Source organism: Gymnoscopelus microlampas (genome assembly GCF_963454915.1).
Source record: "Gymnoscopelus microlampas genome assembly, chromosome: 11".
In the NCBI taxonomy this organism is placed as follows: Eukaryota; Metazoa; Chordata; class Actinopteri; order Myctophiformes; family Myctophidae; genus Gymnoscopelus; species Gymnoscopelus microlampas.
The window spans coordinates 9787316-9809305 of NC_139948.1; the positions used below are offsets into that span (position 1 = coordinate 9787316).

Below are 21990 nucleotides of genomic sequence, written 5' to 3' on the forward strand. Positions count from 1 at the left end.
ACTGAAGGGGGTTGAGGTATTCACTCACCATCGGTATCAGTTGATTCAGTACCAGACGCTCAAAGGTCTTCATGCTCTTTGATGTCAGAGCCCCTGGCCTATAGTCACAAGGTGCGACTTTTCTTTGGCACCGGGACAATGCAGGAAGATTACCACAGTTGCGGCACCCCCCATCTTCAGAGAGGCATATCGTTTGGATCAGCGGTTCTGGACAACCGGATCTCCATATATACTATACTGAATAGCCCAGCCCACGTATGCACGTACAGAGTTTGTGTGCATTAATTGTAAGATTGTTTCAAATACTCCTATCTATATCAATAGCAATGTGCTGCACTCCATTGTTCTATCTTTCAAATACATTATATGTGTAACATACAAAGGTTGCTTATTAAGGTTGTTCCTAAAAGTGTTCTGATTGAAAATGTTGAATACCTTTTTGGGGATAGTGTTGATATTGTTAATAAGTAAATTAGAGTGCTCAGTCTAGATGGATGCAATCAGAAAATCGGAGCATTTCATATGTTTCTAATGCTTAAAAAACATAAAATAGACACTAAGTTTGCCAAAACTGTCAAAGGTTAACGTTTTCACATAGCCGCCATATTGGAAATATGCAAATTAGGGTTCCAGACACACCCAATCGTAATGATAAGCATTCCAATGTGTTTGCAATGGTCAAAAACATGAAATAGACACCAAGTTTGTATTTGTAGCTCATCTGGTTCAAAAGTTACAGCCAAAACAGTTTTACATGGCGGCCATTTTGGATTTGGTCGCTATGGCGACCCCAAAGGTCGCCCGCTCGGGCGCCCTAGCTAAATCATTAGAGCATGCCCTGGGCTACATCTGGGCCAAATTTGGTGCATTTAAGACTGATTAGCGCAAAAATATCCCTAAGGCCCGGGACTATTGCTGAAATATTGTCCATATAGGTGATTATGCTAATAAAAGCTAATTACGCTAATTCAAAAAATTGCTCAACATATCCAAGTTAGCATCCGGCAGTTTCTACATGCTGGGGACCCATACTCAACATTTCTAACATAAAACCTTGGTGTACTCAACATTTCCGGGTTCACAATGGGGCTCTATGGGCTGGCAAGTAGACAAATACTGTCAGGGAGTTACCAATGGATACACTGAGGATTTTACTAGTTGGGAAGTTAACTTCCCAAATTGTATTTTACAAGCTGATTTTTAAGCTGCAAAATTAAAATAATTTTGGTTTGAGAATTGTTGATGTTTTTGGATGTTTGAAAATAATAATTATAGTTAAGCTTCGGTGTAAACAGAAGCACAAATCTTTCTTGCTCTGGTTTTGGCGGCCTGGCCGTCTATGTGGACATCTGAATATGAAAGCAGTTTGCTGTAGCACTCCTGAGCTCCAACTGTTCCATCTGCTGTTGACAGAGAAGTTCACTTTGTACCAGTTTTATTTTGATGTAAAAATAAAAATCTAATACAGTATTAATTGATGATCACTTAAAATAATAAAACGGTCACTCCACCCGGCCAGTGCATTAGACCCTGATCTGACCAATCCTTTTATAAGGACAATGTATTTAAATAGGAGTAATAGTGGATGCAATTATTTTTCGACAAGCTCTGTCATTTACAGTTTCAAAAAAGGGGGGAAAGAGAGAGAAAGAAGAAAAGAAACACAAAAGCAGGTCAATGTGATATTGACAATGTAACCAAAATGACAATATGGTTAAAAGTAGCAAGATAACATGTGCAAGTTGGATGGTTTAAAAGATGGTTATAAAATGAGGCAGTTAAACCTTCATGCACATCACTCAAGCAGTGTGGTCATCGCCTCCATCAATAAGGCTCTTGCACAAAGTACGTTTCTTTTTTCAGCACGAAACAAACAGGCCACCACCATTTTAAATGGTCTCTATGACCTCTTGCTCGAGCCCACTTCTATTCCTGCATTTTTTCAGATTTGTTAAAAACTATTTTTTTTAAAAAATCGTATCAGACTCTTTGTGCAAGGGCCTAATAGGCTAACATCAATCTGGGAATACATTTGGTAAAAACAAGTTTCTATCAGACTTTCTAAGTCTGATAGACTTTCTGTCTTGAGAGATTAGGCCTTCAAGGGGTCATCTTTATACATTTTCTTCCAGATTGTCCTATCCTGTAGGTCACACTCCAATGTTCAAGTCACTAGGAAGCACTCCCTTTTAAATAACACATTCTAGCCTCTGCTAAAGTAAAGCAACTTTGCTGCCATCTACTGGACAAAGATCTCTAAACACACTGTTGGAGACCTTCAACAACACTCACTCCTGAAAATAAAATAAATAACATCATTTTCATTCCAACATATACAGTACATGTACAGTACAAAATGAAAACATCAGATTGTAATTAGGATATTCAGATCCATTATTAGTTTCACTAATCATGTATGATTAACTACAACAATTCTGCAGCATCACCTGGCAGACAAAGCATTATGGGGAGGGTGTGTGTGTGTGTGTGTGTGTGTGTGTGTGTGTGTGTGTGTGTGTGTGTGTGTGTGTGTGTGTGTGTGTGTGTGTGTGTGTGTGTGTGTGTGTGTAAGTGATATGCTTTTGTTAAGTGGAGGAAAAAAGCTCATCTAAAACTCACAATGTGTTGTGAGTTGTGACATATTGTGAGCTTGTAGATTGGCTATTTTTGCTGGATATTCACCTATTATGACATGCCCAGAATAAGGAATAGGTTTGTGTGGTTAAACCTGCCAAAATGCCTTCCTTCCATGTTGCTGCACAGGTTTCTAAGCTCTTAAACCCTATATACTGTATACTACATCAACTGGGGCCCCCAGAGATGTCTATACTTGGTCCCCTACTTTTTCTCTCTACACCAAATGTCTTGGTCTGGTGCTGGTCAAAAACAGACGATGTACAAGCTCGCAACGTGTTGTATTTTCACCGAATGCTCGCCTATTATGACATGCCCAGAATAGGGACGCTAGGGTTCAAGTGGTTAAACCTTCTAAAATTCCCTCCTTCACAGAAAGAGGAGAATGCTGCTGCACACCGGGGCCACCGATACTGGTTTCCCAGCAGTCAAAGCCGGAGCCTTGCAGGTCCTGTACAGTGTTCTGGATAACTGAGCGATATGTCTCAGGTCTTAAGAGGGTTATGCCACACCCCCCTCCTCCAGCACCTGTCAGCTTGCTGTGAAGTCCTCTGTCCAGAGTGAGGCGGCACAACGTGTCCAGGGCAGGGTGTCCAACACCCATCGCATTCAGCTGGTGCTGGTTCATGTCAATAAGCTCCTCTAGAACATCGTAGTGCTCTCCTGTGACTGTTTCACTGCTCATCTCTGACAGGGTCTTCTCACAAGTGCAGGAAATCGCATCCATTGACTCAAGCACAGGGTACATGATAGAAGGAAACTTGTTGATTTTGTCCTTCACCCCAGCAACAAGCGCCTTGGTGCTACGTGGCACTTTGGTGTTGGTGAGGAGGATTCTCAACGATGGCGCCCTGCTCAGCGCTGTCATCTTCCCAGACGAGAACCTCAGCATGCCGCCCCATGTCGCCACGGCGTTGTCCACCCCTGATGGGTCACCATGGATGATCGTCTCCCCTTGAAATGCCCAGCTGTTGATTATCTCCATATGTTGCTGACTCCAGCTGCCGGTGTTGTCCCGGTCTTTGAGAGCAGTGGGAATGGCTCCACTGGCACAGAGCAGAGCAGCAGAGAGGCACACTGATAGGGCAGCGCTTGATCCAAGACCTGCTCCGGTCGGCAACTCGGACCACACCGTCACTGTCATACTGGGCAAATCTCCTGATGCAAACAGGGAGAGGTAAATGTAGAGGAATGATAAGGTGGCCATGCTGCAAGTGTCCAAGTTCCCATTGGTGACACCGATAAATTCATGTAGTCTCCTGAGAAGTCCTTCATCCGGCACTTCCTTTTTAGCATTAGAGTCAGGAAGAAGCTGCTTCAGGTCAGACAGATCCCAGCAGACGAACGTGTCGATGTTTGGAAGATTGATAGCAACTTTACCCGTAGAGCTCGACTTCAACCATAAATATGTTCTCAGGTTCAAACTCACTGCCAGAGCCACCTTTCCATGAACAACTGCATGTTCTCCGTGAAGGATGGCCTTTCCTGGAGCAGACACCATGCATTCTTTGACCTGCATTTTTATTTTTAAGGATAAAGGTGTGATGATGATGGCAGTTGACTGTGAACACATCCGTGACAATGACAGTGTCTGTCAAACTGTCTCAGGACTCTCGTCTGTGTATCTGTCGACTCGCTCTGTGCCTAAATATGGAGATGCCTGATGTCACAGACTAGTACTGACATCATAGATGACTGAGGTCATAGACTGTGATTGGTCAGCCAGTGACTTGGAACTCAACCTACAGCAGAGGTCGCAAAACCACAGACCCCCTCCATTCCACCCATGGCCACTGGGATACCTCAACTCCAGTGAAGGCCCTCCTGGTCGGTAGAATCAGCCCAGAGGGATCTCAGTTGATCAGTAAGAAGAAGCTACAGGACCTGTGAGAGAGATGGACCCAAAGGAGCAGCTGGATGAGGACGTGGAGGAGATGCTGCTACAGACTGCAGATGACTTCATAGAGCGCGTGGTGACGGCTGCATGTCAGCTGGCACGCCACCGCAAGTCCAACGCCTTGGAGGTGAAGGACGTCCAGGTGCATCTGGAGCGCCAGTGGAACATGTGCATCCCTGGCTACGGCTCAGACCAGATACGGCCCTTTAAGAAGGCTTGCACCACAGAGGCTCACAGACAGAGGATGGCACTGATCCTTAAGACCAGCAAAAAGTAACAAGAGTTACTTGTTCCACCCAGGCCGTTACTTTCACTTCACTCATGTCTTCATCACAATATGTCCGTCCTTCACGTGCCATGTACATCCCAAACACAAAAACAAACGGCGACGGCCACAGTAGCCTACAGCACGCTGTGCTGCTAAATCTGGTAAACAAACCAGCGTAGGTTCATCACACCAAAGGAATCGACAGTGATGTCATCATTATGCAACCCGGAAGTACAAATACCAAGGATACGTCAGTGATGTCAGTCGGGATGCCAGGTTTATGCCAGGTTTTCAAAAACAAGCGACAGAAACAAGCAAAGACGGTCATGAAAAAAAAAAAAAACAGCCGAAGGGGTCCGCCATGTTCCAGGGGGGTCCCCGGGGGTCCCAACACTCACAGGGGGTCCGCGGACCACCACGTAAAAAAGAAATACATTTTTTTTCCAATTATTAAAAAAAATATATATATATTTTCTTTCTTCTTTTGGACAGTTCTATCCCACCATTTTTGTACCCCAAATTAAGCACGCCCTCACAGCCCTAAAGCCCCGCGCAGCGGCTGGGGTAATAGAAACTGGGGTAAAAGAAACTAGAGTCTCGGGGGGCTGTGCCCCCCGAGACTCTAGTTTCTTTATATTACTCCTTCAGATTTAACCAAATTTCAAACAAATCAGTATCAGTATGATCTCTATTGTCATGTGATCAGGGCGGATCTGTTACATCTTTCATATTCCATCCTGATTGGCTAAGATTGACATCTAAAGTTTGCGGGAGTGGCTCATTTTGAACAAATCATGAACGCAGCGTCCGATTGTGGTGAAACCTTGCACGCACATTTGCACTACATCGAGGAACAAATGCCACCCTTTTAACCAGGAGGCCGAGTTTTGTAGAACATTTTTTTTAATATTACTCCTACAAATTTATTCCAAACATCACGCAAATCGGTACACATTATCTCTATAGTCAAGTGATCAAGACGGATCCGTCCGATTTTTCATATTCCATCCTGATTGGCGAATTCCAAACATTGCTGGCCCACAATAACCTACCTGACCTGGCAGAGACCTGTGCTCCGAGGAGAAATTTTTCTAGTCTGGCTTATGTGTCTGGCTAACATTAGGTAAACAGGTCCTCACCAATAATGAACTTTAATATACTATAAAGAAATTATGTGAGCATCCACACTGATGAACGATGTATAACGTTCTGTAAAAGTGTTGAACGTGATGTGTATCTTATTATATTGATAAGTGTAATTGTGAATGCAATTCTCACCATGGCAGAACCATTGTTCTAATTTACCAAAAATACTAACAATATAATGACTATCAGATTTGGCGACAATCCCCTTTCATACGACTTAAATGTTTATTTGACTGCATCTAATTTCACAAGCAGGATCTGCATGAACAGAAGGAATAAATACATGTAGATGACAGCTTTGGAGACATGTTTTATAAAGTTTGTTTTAAGATAGATGCAGATTGAACAAGAAAGGGTGATTGAAAGTAATGATGTACAGTACCAAGTGCTGGTTACGGTTATTGTTGGCGTACTTTACCGTGTTTAATTGAGGTGACTGCAGGTGAAGAGCCATAATGTAGTATATGGCGAGGTAACGACTTGATATGATGGCACTTATCTCTGGCATTGCATGCTTATAAAGTAATCCTTATACCTAATTACCACTCGTGCATTGAGTGGATATTGTATCACTTAAAATATTAATGGAAAATAAGCTTAATCGATGTGATAAAATGTAATGGTAAAAAAAAACATAATTATTTTGATCGGATACATTAGGCTACTAGTTTCATAAAGCAATATAGGGAGTTAAGAGTAGAGTACATGAGTAAACTGTTACTGTGTATTTCTTTCATTCGGTTGTGCACAGAATTATGGCACATACCAAAATAGGTCACATTTTAATTTTCACATAAAACAAGTCTAAATCAGACTTGATTGTAAAATCTGGAATTCAGATTTTATAAATAACCAGAACAGAATTAATGGACTGATTTTTAAGATGAGAGGAATACACAAAATGGTGTGAGCATGAATCAAGCGTGATGAATATTAATAAACATACAGTACTGAATGTAGTTTTTATCTGTCCTGATGGAGAACAGACTCAGCCCGCCAGAGAGCAAACTCCTTATTTTGTACTTGAATTAATAAAGTACAGTCAAACATTACACGTAGAAATAGTGAAATCTACCGAAAATTAGTTGAAATCAAAGATGATTGTCCTTTACATTATAACCACAACATTAATGTAACATGACATTTTTAACCATTCCAGATACACATCAAAGCCAGGGGAATTTTCACCCAGGACGAGTAATGGCTTGTCCCATCTCCCAAAGATACAGTATAAGTATCAAATACTAATAATATTTCAACCCTGGACATAATTATGTTGTCTTCCTAATTTAGCGCCAAATGTTTTTGGTATATTTAGATTCATGTCCTGCCTCAAATTTGAACCCAGGTTCCTGCATGGGAGAGTGGGAGACCAAATGTCTACCACTCTCCAGAGGGATCTCTGCATGGCTATAGGATATATTGAACTTACAGTGTGAGCTTCAGCCAGTACTACTTGTCAACCAGTAGGTGTCCTACTTTACACCATGGTCTAAATGACTCTCAATATAAGAGTAGGGAGACCACCTCCAACCACTGCAGATATACCAGTTATATTGTATTAACATACTTTACTAAACAACTAAATTATAACAGTTTATTCATTAGAATTAGTAGATTGCAGCTTTAAGTTGTGTAGGAATGTGATGAGCCAAAACAAAGAGAACCAGTTTGCATTACTAATTATTTATTATTTTACTTATTATTTTGCCCAAATTGTTTTACATTTTATACAAAGCTTTACTAATTAACCAGGTACAGCAGTATTAAATAATAATTAACCAGATAGTTTTACATGATCAATAATGAACCAGATAGTTTTATAGAATCAATACAAGCTTTAAAACACACACAGCCCTGTGCCGGTGATGCTGATGTGCCCAAGTGTTGTCACTCTGCTGATGACTTCTTCCACCAACTTCCAAAACCTGCAAAGACAGAAGACCTACAAACAGGCAGACATGGAGAGTGTCAACCAGTGGTGTATTCTAGTTTTTTTCGGAGGGTATACGATAATGATTCCCTGCATGACATGCGCGATAGGCTTTTGCGTTTTCAATGGATGAAATGGTTAATAGGTTAAAATAAATCTGCTCTGAACCTGTGTCCAAATACACCTCAAATCTAATTATTAAGCACTCCGTAAAGATCTGGACACAGTTCAGACGCTCCTTCTCGCTTACTGACTTCTCAATTTCTGCCCCTATAGCAAGAAATCACAGTTTCAAACCTTCAATTATTGATAGAGCATTTAACATTTGGACTAGAAATGGGATCACCTCAATCAGTGATCTTTTCTCTGAAGGCGTTTTTATGTCTTTTGATCAATTACGGCTGAAATTTGACATACCCCGCTCTCACTTTTTTAGATTTCTGCAGCTTCGTAATTTTGTAACATCATCTATTGCAAATTTCCCATCGCAACCACCAGATTCCCTTTTAGACTCCATTTTAAAACTTGACCCGTGTTCCAAAGGGGTGATTGGGTCAGTTTACTCTTTATTAAACTCATTTAATTTGGAACCACTAACCTTATTAAAAAATCAATGGGAGGGAGACTTGGGGACACAGATCTCTAATGATGTTTGGCGGGAGGCCTTGGATAGAATACACTCCTCTTCAATTTGTCTAAGACATACTATCATTCAGTTTAAGGTTATGCATCGCCTCCACTGGTCCAAAGTAAAACTAGCTAAATTTGTGCCTGACATGGATCCAATATGTGATCGTTGCAGACATGATCAAGCCACCCTTGCACATGCATTCTGGTTTTGCCCAAAGTTATTCACATTCTGGCAATTAATATTTAAAACTTTCTCAGACGTGTTAGAAGTGCCCATAGAACCTTCTGCTTCTATTGCAGTGTTTGGAGTTGTTCCACAAGAAAGAGATGATGTACAACTTAGTCGCCAAGAAAGGAATATGATAGCCTTTGCATCCCTTTTGGCTAAGCGTCTGATACTGTTTAAATGGAAAGAAAAACTCCCACCAACTTTCAAATCATGGGTTAATGATGTTATGTATCATTTGACTTTGGAGAAAATTCGCTACTCCACAAGGGGGTGTGCTCTGGAATTTTACACCATCTGGCAACCTTTTTTTAACATATATAGAGAGACTGAATGCTGCTGACATTAATGACCCATAAATTGACCCCATTGAATTTGTTTTTTTATTATTATTATTTATTTTTTTGTGTGTGTATTATTATTATTATTATTATTATTATTATTATTATTATTACTTTTTAATTAAATTTAAATCCTTCTTTAATCATATATATATATCCTACTGTGTATACTTTATTCATTTTTTTGTATTTTTTGTATTTATTTTTTGACTTGTTTATATTGTCCTTTGTGTGAATGGTACAATAAGATACCAGGGTTGTGGCTCTTTCGGAGCGTGAACTTTGGGGGGGTGGGAGGGGTAACATACATTCACTGTTTTTTGTATGCCTTTTATTACTGACCTGTATGTAAAAATATAAAATAAAAAAACCTTGAACAAAAAAATAGATGAATAAATAAATCTGCTCTGTGTACAGCGTATACAGTGTAACACGGTAGAACACACCACTGGTGTCAACTTTACATGGCATCGCTCTCTGGTAAAACCTTAAAAGAATAATAATACAATGTTTAGCCTATGACATGCCTAAAATGGGGATGCCAGATTGAAAGTGGTTAAGGCTGTTTGTTTTTTATATCTTTTTTTATTTTCTTATATTTATTAAAGGAACAATCCGCACTTACAAGTTTCAGAGCTCTTAATACAGTAGCAGGCATCAAATGTGAGCATTTGAACCGACTAGGCGGAAATGACCTATGACGCTGATCACAGTCATTGATATGCAAAATTAGATAATCATCATAATATACACAACTAGAAAAGGGTGCTCTGCAGAGCATATATGTGCTCCTAAGTTGCAACATTTTGCATTTGCACCAGTCAAAGACCTATACTGACAAATTTAACTTTTTAAGTTCTGTGGGTTGAGCATTGCTTTTATAAATATTTAACCAATGAAAAGTATTAACAAGAGCTTTTGACTAAATAATAGTTTGGGAGGTGGCCTATTGTCGGTATCAGCCGAGTAACACGCAGGAGTCTGTCCCGTTACAATGGGCTAGACCCCTGAGAGATGGATTGCTAGGGTGGAGCGCTACACCTATCCTCAGCTACCAGCACTTATCTCAACGACTTACCGCACCCAAATCGTGCTACTCATACGCTGAGTTGCCGGTGCCTGGGATTGAACTCATGACCTTGTGGTCTGAGGGCAAGAGCGCTATCGACTGAGCTACCCAGACACAAACTAATAACTACATTATTTTTTCCATTCACTGAAATGTAATGGTTTTGCATCGTTGCTGTCCGGCAGAAACCAGCTAACTCCATTTTGACGCTTTTGCATGTTGTTCCATAAATCAGGGCCATTGGACACCCTTTACGTCTGTGTGTTGCTAAAAAAAATATTGAACCAATGAAAAGCATTAAAAAGCGCTTCTGACAAAACCAGCTAACGCCATTGGATCCTCAAACTTTCTGCTAAACCAGCTAAATCCACCGGAGTTAGCTGGTTTTGCTGACTCCAGGCTCCACCCCCTTTTCACCTCCAACCTCATTGTGAGCTTGGAGGTCCATTCAGCTGTTCTTATCGATGATGAACAAAACCTCCTAAATCCACTTTTTTTCATTTCCTGAAAAATTAACGTTTTGGAGTTAGCTGGCCCCTGCCGGACAGCAGAGATATAAGGTTTCCACCTGACAGCGACAATATGCTGCTTTGCCTCAAACGTAATTTATTTGGCTTTGTTTGTTCAAGGAAGACATGTTAAACTTAACTTCATAGCTGTTTGGTTTTACAGTGATAAACCAAAGACATTTTGACCATCAACTTACCACAGTCAGGTTAGGTAATGTAGGCTACAATTAATAATGTGATTGAGTGATTCATATATTATATACACTTACACAAAATGATATGATAATTTTCTTATGCTTACATCATGCTCTCAGAGGATGACGCAATCTTTCTTCATCTTTTTTATTTTATCTTCTATTTCCTTCTTTTCATTTCTTGATTCCTGGGTGTCCTCACCCCGTTTCAGTTCTTCTAGTCTCATTCTCAGCCTTAATATTTCGATGGATTCTACGTATTTTTCTGTTAGCTCCTCCTCAAGTATTTCTATGAATCCATTGGATTTTTCTGCATTTTCTCTGGCCTCGTCTGTGTATTTCTTCTCAATCATCTTCACTTTGTCTTCATGCTCTTTCTGAATTCTCTGTCGTTCCTTTTCTTCTTCTTGTCGTCTGTTTTGATCCTCTTCTCTTCTTTTCATTTCATGTTTTTCTCTTTCCTGATCAAATTCGTCCCGAAGCTTTTTTATTTTCTCATGTTCTTCTTCTCTTCTCTCTTTATCTTCCTGGTCTCTTTTATCCCACCATCCTCTTCTTTCATTCTCCCAAGCCTCTTGTTGTTTTCTCGTTTCTTCTCTCTCTTTTCCCAATATTGTATCCTTTTCTTTTGATTTATTTTTCTCTCTCTCCAGGGCATCAAGTTGTTCTTTCCACTCCTTTTGTTTAACTTCCTCTTCTTTCTCCCTTTTTATATCCTCTTCTCTTTTTTCCTGTTCTTTCTTTTTCTCCATTTGCAGAATTTTCTGTCGTTCATTTTCTACTTCTTTTTGTCTGTTTTGATCCTCTTCTCTTCTTTTCTTTTCAAGCATTTCTCTTCCCTCATCAAATTCTTCTTGAAGCCTTTTTATTTTCTCCTGTTCTTCCTGGTCTCTTTCTTTTCTTTCATTATCCCAAGCCTCTTTTTGTTTCCTCATTTCTTCTCTCTGTTTTTCTAACATTCTATCATTTTCTTCTGATCCTATTTTCTCTCTCTCCAAAGCATCACGTTTTTCTTTCCACTCCTTTTGTTTAATGTCCTCCTCTTCCATCCTTTTTCTTTCCTCCTTTTCTCGTTTTTCTTGTTCCTTCTCTCTTTCCTCATGCAGTTGTTCCTTTTCTTCTTGTTGTCTCTTCTGATCCTCTTCTTTTCTTTTCTCTTCATGTGTTTGTCTTTGCTCTTCAAATTCTTCCTTACGCCTTTTTATTTTATTCTGTTCTTCTTTTCTTCTCTCTTCATCTTCCTGTTGTCTTTTATCCTGCAATTCTTTTCTTTCTTTTTCCCAAGCCTCTTGTTGTTTCCTCATTTCTCTCTTATTTTCCATCATTCTATCCATTTCTTCAGAAAAAAGGTTTTTCTCTCTCTCCAAGACCTCAATTTTTTCTTTCCACTCTGTTCGTTTCTTTTCCTCCTCTTCCCTCCCTTTGCGGTCGTCCTCTTCTCTTTCTTTCCGCTCTTTCTCTCTATCCTCACGTGCTTTCTTAATATAATCCTCCTTTTCTTTTAGTTGTTTCTCTCTCTCCTTTTCAATTTCATCTTTCTGCTCTTCCACTCTTTTCATCATTTCTTGCATTTCTTCTTCATGCCTTCTATTCAGGGCCTCCATCTCTCTCTTCATCTCCTCTTCCTTCTCTTTTAAAATCTTCTTCATTTGTTTTTGAATGGCTGCTTCAGTTTCCTTGAACATCTTTGTGGTGTAACACCCCCCACCATTCTCCTTCACCATCTCATCAACCTTCTTCATCAGATCACTGACTTGTTTGTGGTTGTTCTTATCAAAGTTGTTGAAGACATGGTATCTTCCTCCACAGTCTGCAATCAGCTTCTGAAATGAATCTTCACAACCCTTGACGTAGTCTTCAATGGACTGATTATCATTCTCCAGTGAGTCTCCTCTTGTGAAAAGAATGAGGGTGAACTTCTTGGAATTCTTTCCAAAGTACTCCTGGATTAACTTCAGTGTCTCCTTTTCCTCTGTTGTGTGTCGGCCAATTTGCAACACCAACAGAAACACATGAGGCCCCGGGGCCATAAGATGGATGCATTTTGTCAGCTCCTGACAAACATCTTCTTGGGACAGACTTGTATCAAACAAACCAGGTGTATCAACGACAACAACAGGACGGTTGTCTACCTCACCACGTGCTTTCTGGCAAAACTTGGTGACTGATGATTGGCTGGATTGGGATTTAAATTTCATCTGACCCAGAATGGTGTTTCCTGAGACACTTTTTCCACTGCCAGTCTTCCCAATCAGCACCATTCTTAAGCCATCTCTGTTCTGATCGTCACCTGGATTATCAAGAGACATTGAAAAAAAAAATAAAGTTGTATCATTTATTATTATTTGTCCTTTATTTTGCCAGGGCGGTATCTTTGATATCTAAAACGGTCCACATCAAGTCATAGTTATATGAAGCAATGACAAGTTTTTAAAACACCTTTAAGAATATTCAAAGGTGATCGTGCTTCTGAAGTAATTATATTGTGTAGCTTATTGCGTGTCCAACGTGCATAGAAAGAGAACATAATTTTGACCATGTGTACAGTGTACAGATGCCCAACGATGTCTTAACTGAGAATAAATGATGTGCACTTTTCTCATAGGCTATCGTAGAGGTTAATATGAACTGCAGTGGGGAGTCTGTTACAAAATATAATGTAGTGTGTGTACACAGATAAAAATAAGCTTTGCACTATTTTCTTTCTGACTGATTTTCAATAGGAACAAGGCGTTTTTTTGGCATTGTGCAGCTTTCCGTGTGAAAGTGCTCCGTTCCATTTGAAAACAAAAAGACAGCCACGTAGGCAGACACAAAGTTAGGTGTGACCGTACCCTAAAGCTGAAATAAGAACCAAAGTTTGGTGTTTTCAACTGATTCTCAGAGGTGTGTTATAATAACACACAAAAGTCAACCAATTCAATACTTACCAGTGTTGGAGTTTTGAAGCTGAAGTCCAGCCTTTAGCGTGGTGAGATCTTTGTCTTGTTGTATGATCTTTACCATCTGGGCCTTGGTAAACATTTCTCTTGTGAAGAGGGGTGATTTGCCCTCTGGACCCATCTCTTCTACAGCAGCCAACACCTCAGGAACGTTTCTGTCCTTAATGTTGAAGACAGCATTTTGGAATCCACAGCTCTGACACAGCGCCTGGATTTGGTTTGTATCTTTATCTGCTGGAGTGGTTGGATCAGACTCTACAGTCCACAGAACCATGCAGTAGTCTTTGACCTCAGAGCCGAATACATCTTGGATGCTCTGTAACTCTCCCTTATCTTCATCAGTGAGGGAACCCACAGGAACGACCAGTAGGAAGGCATGGACGCCCTCAGGATCACAGAGAGAGAGAGAACTGAATGAATTGTGTATCATCGCCTCCTTAGATGTTTCGCACAAGGCAGGCATGTCCACCAGGGTCACCCAGCGCCCATGCACTTCACCATGTCTCTTCACACACTCTGTAGAGGAAGTAGACCCTGGTTTGTACTGGGTCTGACCCAGAATGGCGTTGGCTGCAGAAGTCTTCCCGGCACCTCTTCTGCCACACAGCACCAGGTTCAGAGGAGGGATGGACTTTGGTGTCATGGTTTCTCTTCCTTCATCAAAGGTGAGGTATCTCCCTCTGTTTTCACTGACAATGTTCTCAATCTTCTTCATCAGTGATGGACGGTCATCTTCAGACATTCTGTAAAGTCTTCCTCCACAATCTTCAATGGTCTGTTCTACAGATTTGCTTGCTATACTTTCCTCATGTGTTGTGATGACCATTGAGTGGTTAAAGGCTTCTTGATGAAACAAACTCATGATGAACTTCAGTGTGTGTCTGTCTTCCTCTGTGAATTCAGAATGCTTCAATAACAGCAGGATCACATTTGGTCCAGGAGAACAAAGAGATGCACACCTCTCTATTTCCCGTCTCACTGATGGAAGAGATTGACTGAAGACATCTGTGGTTTTCACTACTCTGACAGACATTCCCTGCCACTCCCCATCTTCAGCAGTCTGCTTTTTTTGGAAGTGTTTGAGATAATGACCACGTTTCCCTGTGATGAAGTTACCAAGTGCTGTCTTTTTGTCATCATGTTTCCCGATAAGCATAATCATAACTCCAGAAGCTGCTACAAAGAAAGAAAATATGTATTTATTTATTTTTTTCCACAAACTCATTTGCTCTTTACATTGCCATCACTACATTATATTAAGAGGCATTCTGAAAACTAGAAAGGTGCACCATGTAGAGCACTAATAATATTTAATAATCATTATTAAATAATAATAATAATTGAGGTTGTATGCTGCAAAATTACTACATAAAGCCATGAAAGTAGCACGGCAAGTGATTACCAGTTATACAATATAACAGAACTGTGTGCTTCCCTAGCTCTCTCATACACACTCATTGTCTACCATCCTCCAGTAATGCACAAAGTTTGATTGTAAATCCATAAGTAATTTAAGTTTGTATCATCAAGTCAATCAAAAGTTGCAATTTGAAATGTAAGTGTTGGGTTTTCATTTGTCTCTATAAATTGACCTAGAGATCTTCATACTCTTCTTCATTAATAAGAACAAAACTACCAAGTACAATGTCATGTAAACAATATATTCACTGATTTATAATTTATTTTCACATTTTCACGTAGTGAGAGGGTGCTGACATTCAGGCCCAGCCCTACATTTAATGAATCACTGACGTTATAATTATTTATTTCATAATACATTTAGCCCTGCTTTTTAATGTAAGTTAACTTACTTTGATCAGCTGTTATTGAGGACTGCGATGCTTTAATAATGTCTCGCCCTGAAAAGAAATAACACCAACTGAGATTATCACAACTAAAGGCTTTTCAAAAGTATAGTATAATGTTATAGAATCATTGCATTAATTACATAGCAAACATATTATAACAATGCTGTCCTATACATTTACCACCAGTTCTTAATGGACTCAAGTTCACAGCCTCTCTTGGTCTCTTGCTTTGATAAGCTGTTGTTGATGACTGATGGGATAATTTCCTTATCAATTCAACCCCTGACGAAGATAATGACACCAACTGTAATATCTCACAACAACATGTTTTAAAAAATATCGTATTAAGTAATAGAATCATTTGCATTAAATATGTAAAAACACACTGGCCCTCATCTATCAACGCGGTGCAGCCCAAATAATGGGCGTACGGCGAGATCACCGCACCGTTCGGCATTTATCAATATATCCTGACGTGGGCTTCATCCTACGGTATGCTGAAATCTCACGTCTGGTCGGGACCAGTTGTTGACGTTGGCTGCACCCATTTATTCCATCCTAGAGCTGCGGAGCAGCATTGTTTTACTGTCTGAGAGGCATTTGGACACATAATCCACTCATAAATGTATAGCTACACTAATAAATAATCCCTGCAGTGAAAATATAACATTTTCTGAAGTAATTTAAACAACTGCTTTAATAGTCATTCAGATAAGATTGTAGATCTGGCTGTATTGAAAATAGCAGATCTACAAGCTCACACAAGCCAGCGACGCGTTGTGAGCTTGTAGATCTGCTATTTTCAAAATATACGATCTCTCATTAATGCGGAGCGGGCCCGTCCGAGGTCCGAGTCTCACTGGGAAATGGGAATAGCCTACATGACGGCTTTATTTTAGTGTAACTCGAACGCGCACTGCTCGGTATGGGTTAAATAAATGAATATACAAACGTATTCCATTCATGGCGATGTGATTGACAAAGTACCGCTACGGTATGGATTACATGAAAAACACAGCTGGGCGCGCGCGTGCGTGTGTGTGTGTGTGTGTGTGTGTGAGAGAGAGAGAGAGTGTGGCGTATGCGGCGAGCGAGGGAAACTCTTTCTTATTGGCTTTCCATGATGTCTTCTTTGGTCGTATTCTGGTTCTTCAATCTTCATGTCGTAAAATCGGGGCGATTTTGAGAATATTTAAGGGCGTGTTATTTAAATGACGCTCGGTTTCAGCCGTGACATTTATCAACGCTGGGACCAAATGTACGCTCGGATCAGCTGTGTAGGATGCGTTGATAAATGTGACTTCGACGTTGGTGTACGGCCGAATATATGGAAAAATATACGCCGTTTTATACGCTGCGTTGATAAATGAGGGCCACTATCTGGCCTACACTTACCAGATATTTGTCCAGCTTTTAATGGATGGAAGTTCAAAGCTCTACTTGGTCTCTTGCTTTCATCAGCGCTGGTGTCACCACCCATGGCATCTTCAAAGACATCACAGTGGACATGTTGTCTATTGTTCTCCTTAACAACTTGACCCAGTCGTGTCAGCAGCTCTTCGGGTGCGAGGTTCTTCAGCTGTAAATGTCTGTACCTACATTTTCTGATAATTTCCTGTAGTGGAGGATGCTCCATGTAGTTTAACATGTGACCTGTACTCTGCTCTGACACCAATACAAGTGCGTGATCAAATGAGTGATCACTGAAGTCTTTAAGAACGTTCTGTAACCTGAGTCTTTGTTCTTCAGTAAAGCCATCAGCCTGAAGCACCAGTAGAAACACATGAGGTCCAGGAACAGAATGTGTTACACAGCTTCTGATCTTTTCTGACAGTTCTGTAACTGACAAGTTGGGATTTAGCAGGTCTGGAGTGTTGATGACCACCATCTTTTTGTTCTCTAGTGAACCATCAACTCGCATACAGTCATTAAGAGCATGTTCACTGAACGCAGTTAGTCCCAGTAGTAGGTTCCCAACAGCATTCCTCTCCGATTGGTTATTCCCCAACAGAACAACCCTCAGATCAGACACAGAAATTAAAACACACCATTAAAACATTAAAGGTTTAAACTAATTGTTCTTGATATTAATCCTGTATCTAGCTAACAAACATACATTCCCAAAACAATAATGAATATATCAATGTTTTTTCCCTGATGCATTGATGGAGTCAGTATCATTTGGAACCAACTCAACCTCCAGAATTTTAGCCACCTTTAAGGCCAGACTGACCATCCTCATCAAATTCTGTGATTGGGAGTAAAATTCTAAATCCTACAGTAGGAGATGATCCTGACATTTGGTCTGGACCATGGTTCTTACAGTGTGAGCAGCTAAACGACAACCTGCAGCTTGAACCATCTGTCACGTTAAGATTATATAAAAACAAGGTTTGATCTTCACACAATGGCTGGAAGTGCAACAGAGTCATATTAACTTAGAAGATAAGAAGAAACAAGTAACAGAATCTGCATCCGTCATGCCCGTATGAGTAGCATGGCTTGGGTTATTAAATTGTGCGGTAAGTACTGGGACCTGATGGTAGGTGTTGCGCTCCACCTCAGCAATCCATCTCCCAGGGGTCTAGCACACTGAAAAGGTGATCAACACCCTTGTTCTCATCTGATACCGACAATAAGCCACTTCAACCTACTTACTTATGGACAATGAATTGAAGCATTTGAAACACTCTATAATGCATTATAATTGCACACATTATTATGCGCCTATAAGGCATTACAACACTTGTTATAAATGTGTATAATCATGTATGACAACTTATAACAATGTTTATAACGTATTAAGTGCTGGTCATAATGCATTATAACTTATAAGCTCAGTGGAACAGCACAGTATAACTACCTTAACTTAGTTCGTTTTATTACACGGTTTGGTTGAATGCTTGATTCTGATTGGTCAATCACTGAATTCAGCTGAGTGTTATTTCTTGACAATGACCGATGAGCTCTATAACAGACTGCTGTCTAATCAAAGATTCGGAGCACCTGCATATCGATTCATAACTGGTGATAGCTATAACACCCATCATTGTGCCTTATATGACAAGGTGGGCTGGTCCTCTCTGTCTGAGAGACGCAATAGACATTGGCATCTTTTTATTTACAAAGCATTGGTTGGAAAGTTACCACCTTATATCTCATCCATGCTACATCTGAAACCTCATCATATTCTAACCCGCTCCAGCAATTGGCTAATCCTGCTGGTTCCTTTTGCCAATTCGGAACAAGGAAAGGCTGCTTTCAGCTTTGGTGCACCCGAGTCTTGGAACCTCCTTCAACAAGAGCTTAAATTGAACTCCCTAGTATCTTTTGGTAATTTTAGGAATCTTTATAATAACCGTGTCATACCTGTATGCAACTGTTTTAACTGATTGATGTTAATGTGACAGGGTCAAAGCAGGGGGGTGAAACCAAATTGTAACATTTTTTATTGATGATGAAAAACCTGTATTACGCACTTAAAAACATCATTCTCTTAACTATATTTCTGCACTGCATGTTTTATGGTTGACAATGTATTTCCCCCCGGTCCCCGAGCCACTTGACATTGGACTCCCCTATAGGCTGTGTGACATTGGCCTTGTGACAGCGGACGGCCAATGTCCCCAGGTCACGCTGGTGGCAGAGCGAATGAGGGCGGAGTAGGGTGTGGCCCACCTTATTCAAAAGTGAGCGCGAGCCACTTGGACAGCAGAGAGACAGGCATACAGGGCAGTGTGGAAGTGACAGCCAGAAGGGACGGTTGTGCACAGGAGGAGCAGACATACCACGGAGCAGAGGTGGGGAATACAGTGATCGCGGCACGTACCAAGCCACCAGCAGCGGACGGTGAGCAGACGGCGCAGTAGCAGCAGAGACGGGGAGGACAGACAGACGAACCAAGGAACGGAGGAGAGGTCCAGTGGCGATAACGTTGCGCGCTTCACACCCTCAAAGCCAGACGTACAGTCTGGCGGGCGAGTAAGTGTCCTTCTATGCAACGTTACCTTTATAAACCCACGGTCCTAAACCTCATATGTGAAATATACCTGAACAGATGAACTGGTTCTAGTTTCTATGATTGCAGGCAATACGCACGAAGACAAGAAGAGACAGTGATTCCTGGCCTAAACCCCCGCTCCAGTTAAACCCCATATAAGGACATTCCCACCTTTTGCATTGAACCGTGATGAGTATATGACATATAGCAATTGAATTGGCACTTGGCACTTTACTGCTTCAGTAATAGTTGGCACTTTAACGCTAAATTCATTATTTATTTGCTATAGTTTGCACAAGCCCTGTCTGTTTTTAGTGTTTGGTGATTGTCTGTATTCCTGTATTTTAGTTAGTTAGTGGGCGCATTAGGAGGTTGAGGTTTTAGAATTAGTGTTATATTTTGTTTATGCTTTTCAATATTTTATGGCTTATAGACGCCACTGTATTAGCTTAATAAAATAGGTTACCTTTTTATACAAACCTGTTTCCGTCCAGCTTTCTCCAAGGGATATGTGTTGAAGTGTTGTTCTCATTTAAAAGTATTGTACTTACCTGGGTAAACTCGAACCTGTGAATAGCCTAAGAAAGAGTGTTACAGAGGACCCTACCTCTTAAATAAAAAGGTGGCGTAGTCTTGCAGTACCTAACAAACAGTATTATTCTCACAGTAATTACGCACCCCGCACTTTACCGTGCAACTGATATTTTATTGTTGTGAGTTTAATGTGTATTGTTATTTATTTATTATTGAGACAAAGTAAAGAGTGTCAGCATTCTAAAAAGAAGTGGCAAGTTACATGTGACAATCTGGCCACCGTCACATATTTGGCGTAGCGCGGCAGGACTGGGTAGAGAACAACACAAAATCCCTAAGAGAAACTGTATTGAAATTTTGCTGTTTTGCTGCTTTTTGTTTTGTTTTGTTTGGTTGAATCAAGAAAGTAATGATGATGATGCCAGTGTATCCAGGGGCACCGTGGCTACCTAAGTTTTCGGGCATAGAAGGTGAGGAGAAATACAGGGAATGGAGAGAACAGATTAAAGGATTATTGGGCACTCAGGATTTAACAGAGGAGAAAAAAGTTGCTTTTGTAGTACAGACCCTTACTGAGGAAGCTAAGCGACAAATTAGTGTAATTGACAAGGAAGATCGCAATACAGTGGCCAAAGTCTTTAAATGTTTAGACACGTTGTATAAAACATCTGTTTCTGCTTCCCAAGCTCGTGCCTTGTTCTATGGCTGTGCGCAACGCGCAGGCGAAAGTGTGCAGGCTTATATTTTGAGGCTTAGAGAGTTGTTCTGCGGGCTGCGGCGGCTCGACCCAGACACCGCTCCCTCCGATGCCATTCTGCGAGAGCAGTTACTTGTAGGACTGTCTGAAGGCCCTCTGGGTCAAGCCTTAAGAATATATGCCCGTCGAAACCCCACAGAAGACTTCGCCGCCCTAAAAAATGAGGCCTTCCTACTAGACACTGAACATAGAAGAGAAGGGACTGCTGAAATCTTGTGCCATGCTGTTAAACCTGTCTCTATCCCAACACCCTCACAGGAATCTGAATGGAGAGAGAAACTGAAACAGGAGATTATGGAAGACGTCAAATCGCAAATGCAGGGGTTTACGCAGGAGCTCATGAAAGAGATCAGACCGCTCCTTCGACCCAACACCACCGATACACGACCTCGCGGTTCGCCTCCATCTGAACGACGCCGGGAGCCGTACCAACGCAACGAGTGGGATGAGGGAGGTAGGCCGATCTGTAGGAGCTGTAGGCAGTCTGGGCACATTGCTCGCTTTTGTAAATCTGACCCCAATCATTTAAACTAGTACGCCCTGTCGCCGAGGTCCGGGAGACAGGGGTGCAGCGCGCACTCGCCAGATCAAGGGCTAATGAAGTGTTTATTGGGGACTGTCCGACTATTGGGATCACTATGGGAGGAGTCCACTTAAGGGGGTTACTGGATACTGGGTCACAAGTCACATTAATGCAGCAAAGCTTATTTGAGGAAAAATTCTCACACCTAACGTTGGGAAATGGGCCCCTTGTTTTTAAATTACGCGCCGCTAATGGTCTTGACTTACCGTACACTGGCTATGCCATATTGGACCTAGAGCTGGAGGGAATGAAGATCCCAGGGAGAGGAGTTGTAATCGTGAAAGATGAACATTGTACTCAACCGCTGATTATTGGGATGAATGTCGTGAACGCTGTATGGCATGCCCTCTTTAAATGGCCTGGGAGGCCTGTGTTTCCATGTCAGCAGGGAAGGACGCTGTGGAAGGACGCATTCGCCACCTGTAGGAGGGTGGAGGCAGTGACGAACGAAGATGGGTCCATCGGTTATGTGTGGCCGGTCGGCCGGCGGAAGATTCGAATCCCCGCGCAGAGTGAAGT

The 21990-nt window shown here is 41.1% G+C and overlaps 3 protein-coding genes and 1 pseudogene across 6 annotated transcripts in view; 2 read left to right on the forward strand and 2 right to left on the reverse strand.

The window, feature by feature from the left end:
* The window catches only part of LOC311055302 (protein SCO1 homolog, mitochondrial-like), a 59188-nt gene extending 57678 nt beyond the window's left edge, over positions 1-1510 (forward strand). For 2 of the 3 annotated variants that reach the window (XM_084071434.1, XM_084071432.1), the window contains exon 8: positions 1386-1510. The gene's annotated coding sequence lies outside the window, so the exon portion shown is untranslated. Of the gene's footprint in view, positions 1-1365 lie in introns of all 3 variants that reach the window. The other variant, XM_084071433.1, reaches the window with a different exon arrangement.
* A 1461-nt stretch (positions 1511-2971) lies between these two features.
* Positions 2972-4153, reverse strand: LOC311054553 (mevalonate kinase-like; the record flags this gene model as incomplete). Its single annotated transcript, XM_084070563.1, has 1 exon — positions 2972-4153. The coding sequence occupies one exon, from the start codon at positions 4151-4153 to the stop codon at positions 2972-2974; it is 1182 nt and encodes a 393-aa protein (XP_083926689.1).
* Positions 4154-4215: 62 nt separating this feature from the next.
* Positions 4216-4808, forward strand: LOC311054554 (transcription initiation factor TFIID subunit 12-like; annotated as a pseudogene). Its single transcript has 2 exons — positions 4216-4255; positions 4448-4808. The product of its transcript is annotated as a transcription initiation factor TFIID subunit 12-like (transcript).
* A 2698-nt stretch (positions 4809-7506) lies between these two features.
* LOC311055301 (uncharacterized protein) lies at positions 7507-17788 on the reverse strand. The gene is made up of 6 exons (XM_084071431.1): positions 16993-17788; positions 15778-15879; positions 15601-15648; positions 13778-14965; positions 10955-13137; positions 7507-7890 (listed from the first exon to the last, which is right to left on the reverse strand). Exons 1-5 carry the CDS (start codon positions 17516-17518, stop codon positions 10964-10966), a joined length of 4038 nt encoding a protein of 1345 aa, XP_083927557.1. The 5' UTR covers positions 17519-17788; the 3' UTR covers positions 7507-7890; positions 10955-10963.
* Between the last annotated feature and the right edge of the window lie 4202 nt (positions 17789-21990).

Coding starts and splice junctions, on each gene's coding strand:
- LOC311055301 (XM_084071431.1), bottom strand. CDS start 17,518: ATGCGAGTTGATGGTTCACTAGAGAACAAAAAGATGGTGGTCATCAAC. Junction 15,880..16,992: donor AAAAGCTGGACAAATATCTG/GTAAGTGTAGGC, acceptor TATCTTCGTCAG/GGGTTGAATTGATAAGGAAA. Junction 14,966..15,600: donor CTCAATAACAGCTGATCAAA/GTAAGTTAACTT, acceptor CTTTCTTTGTAG/CAGCTTCTGGAGTTATGATT.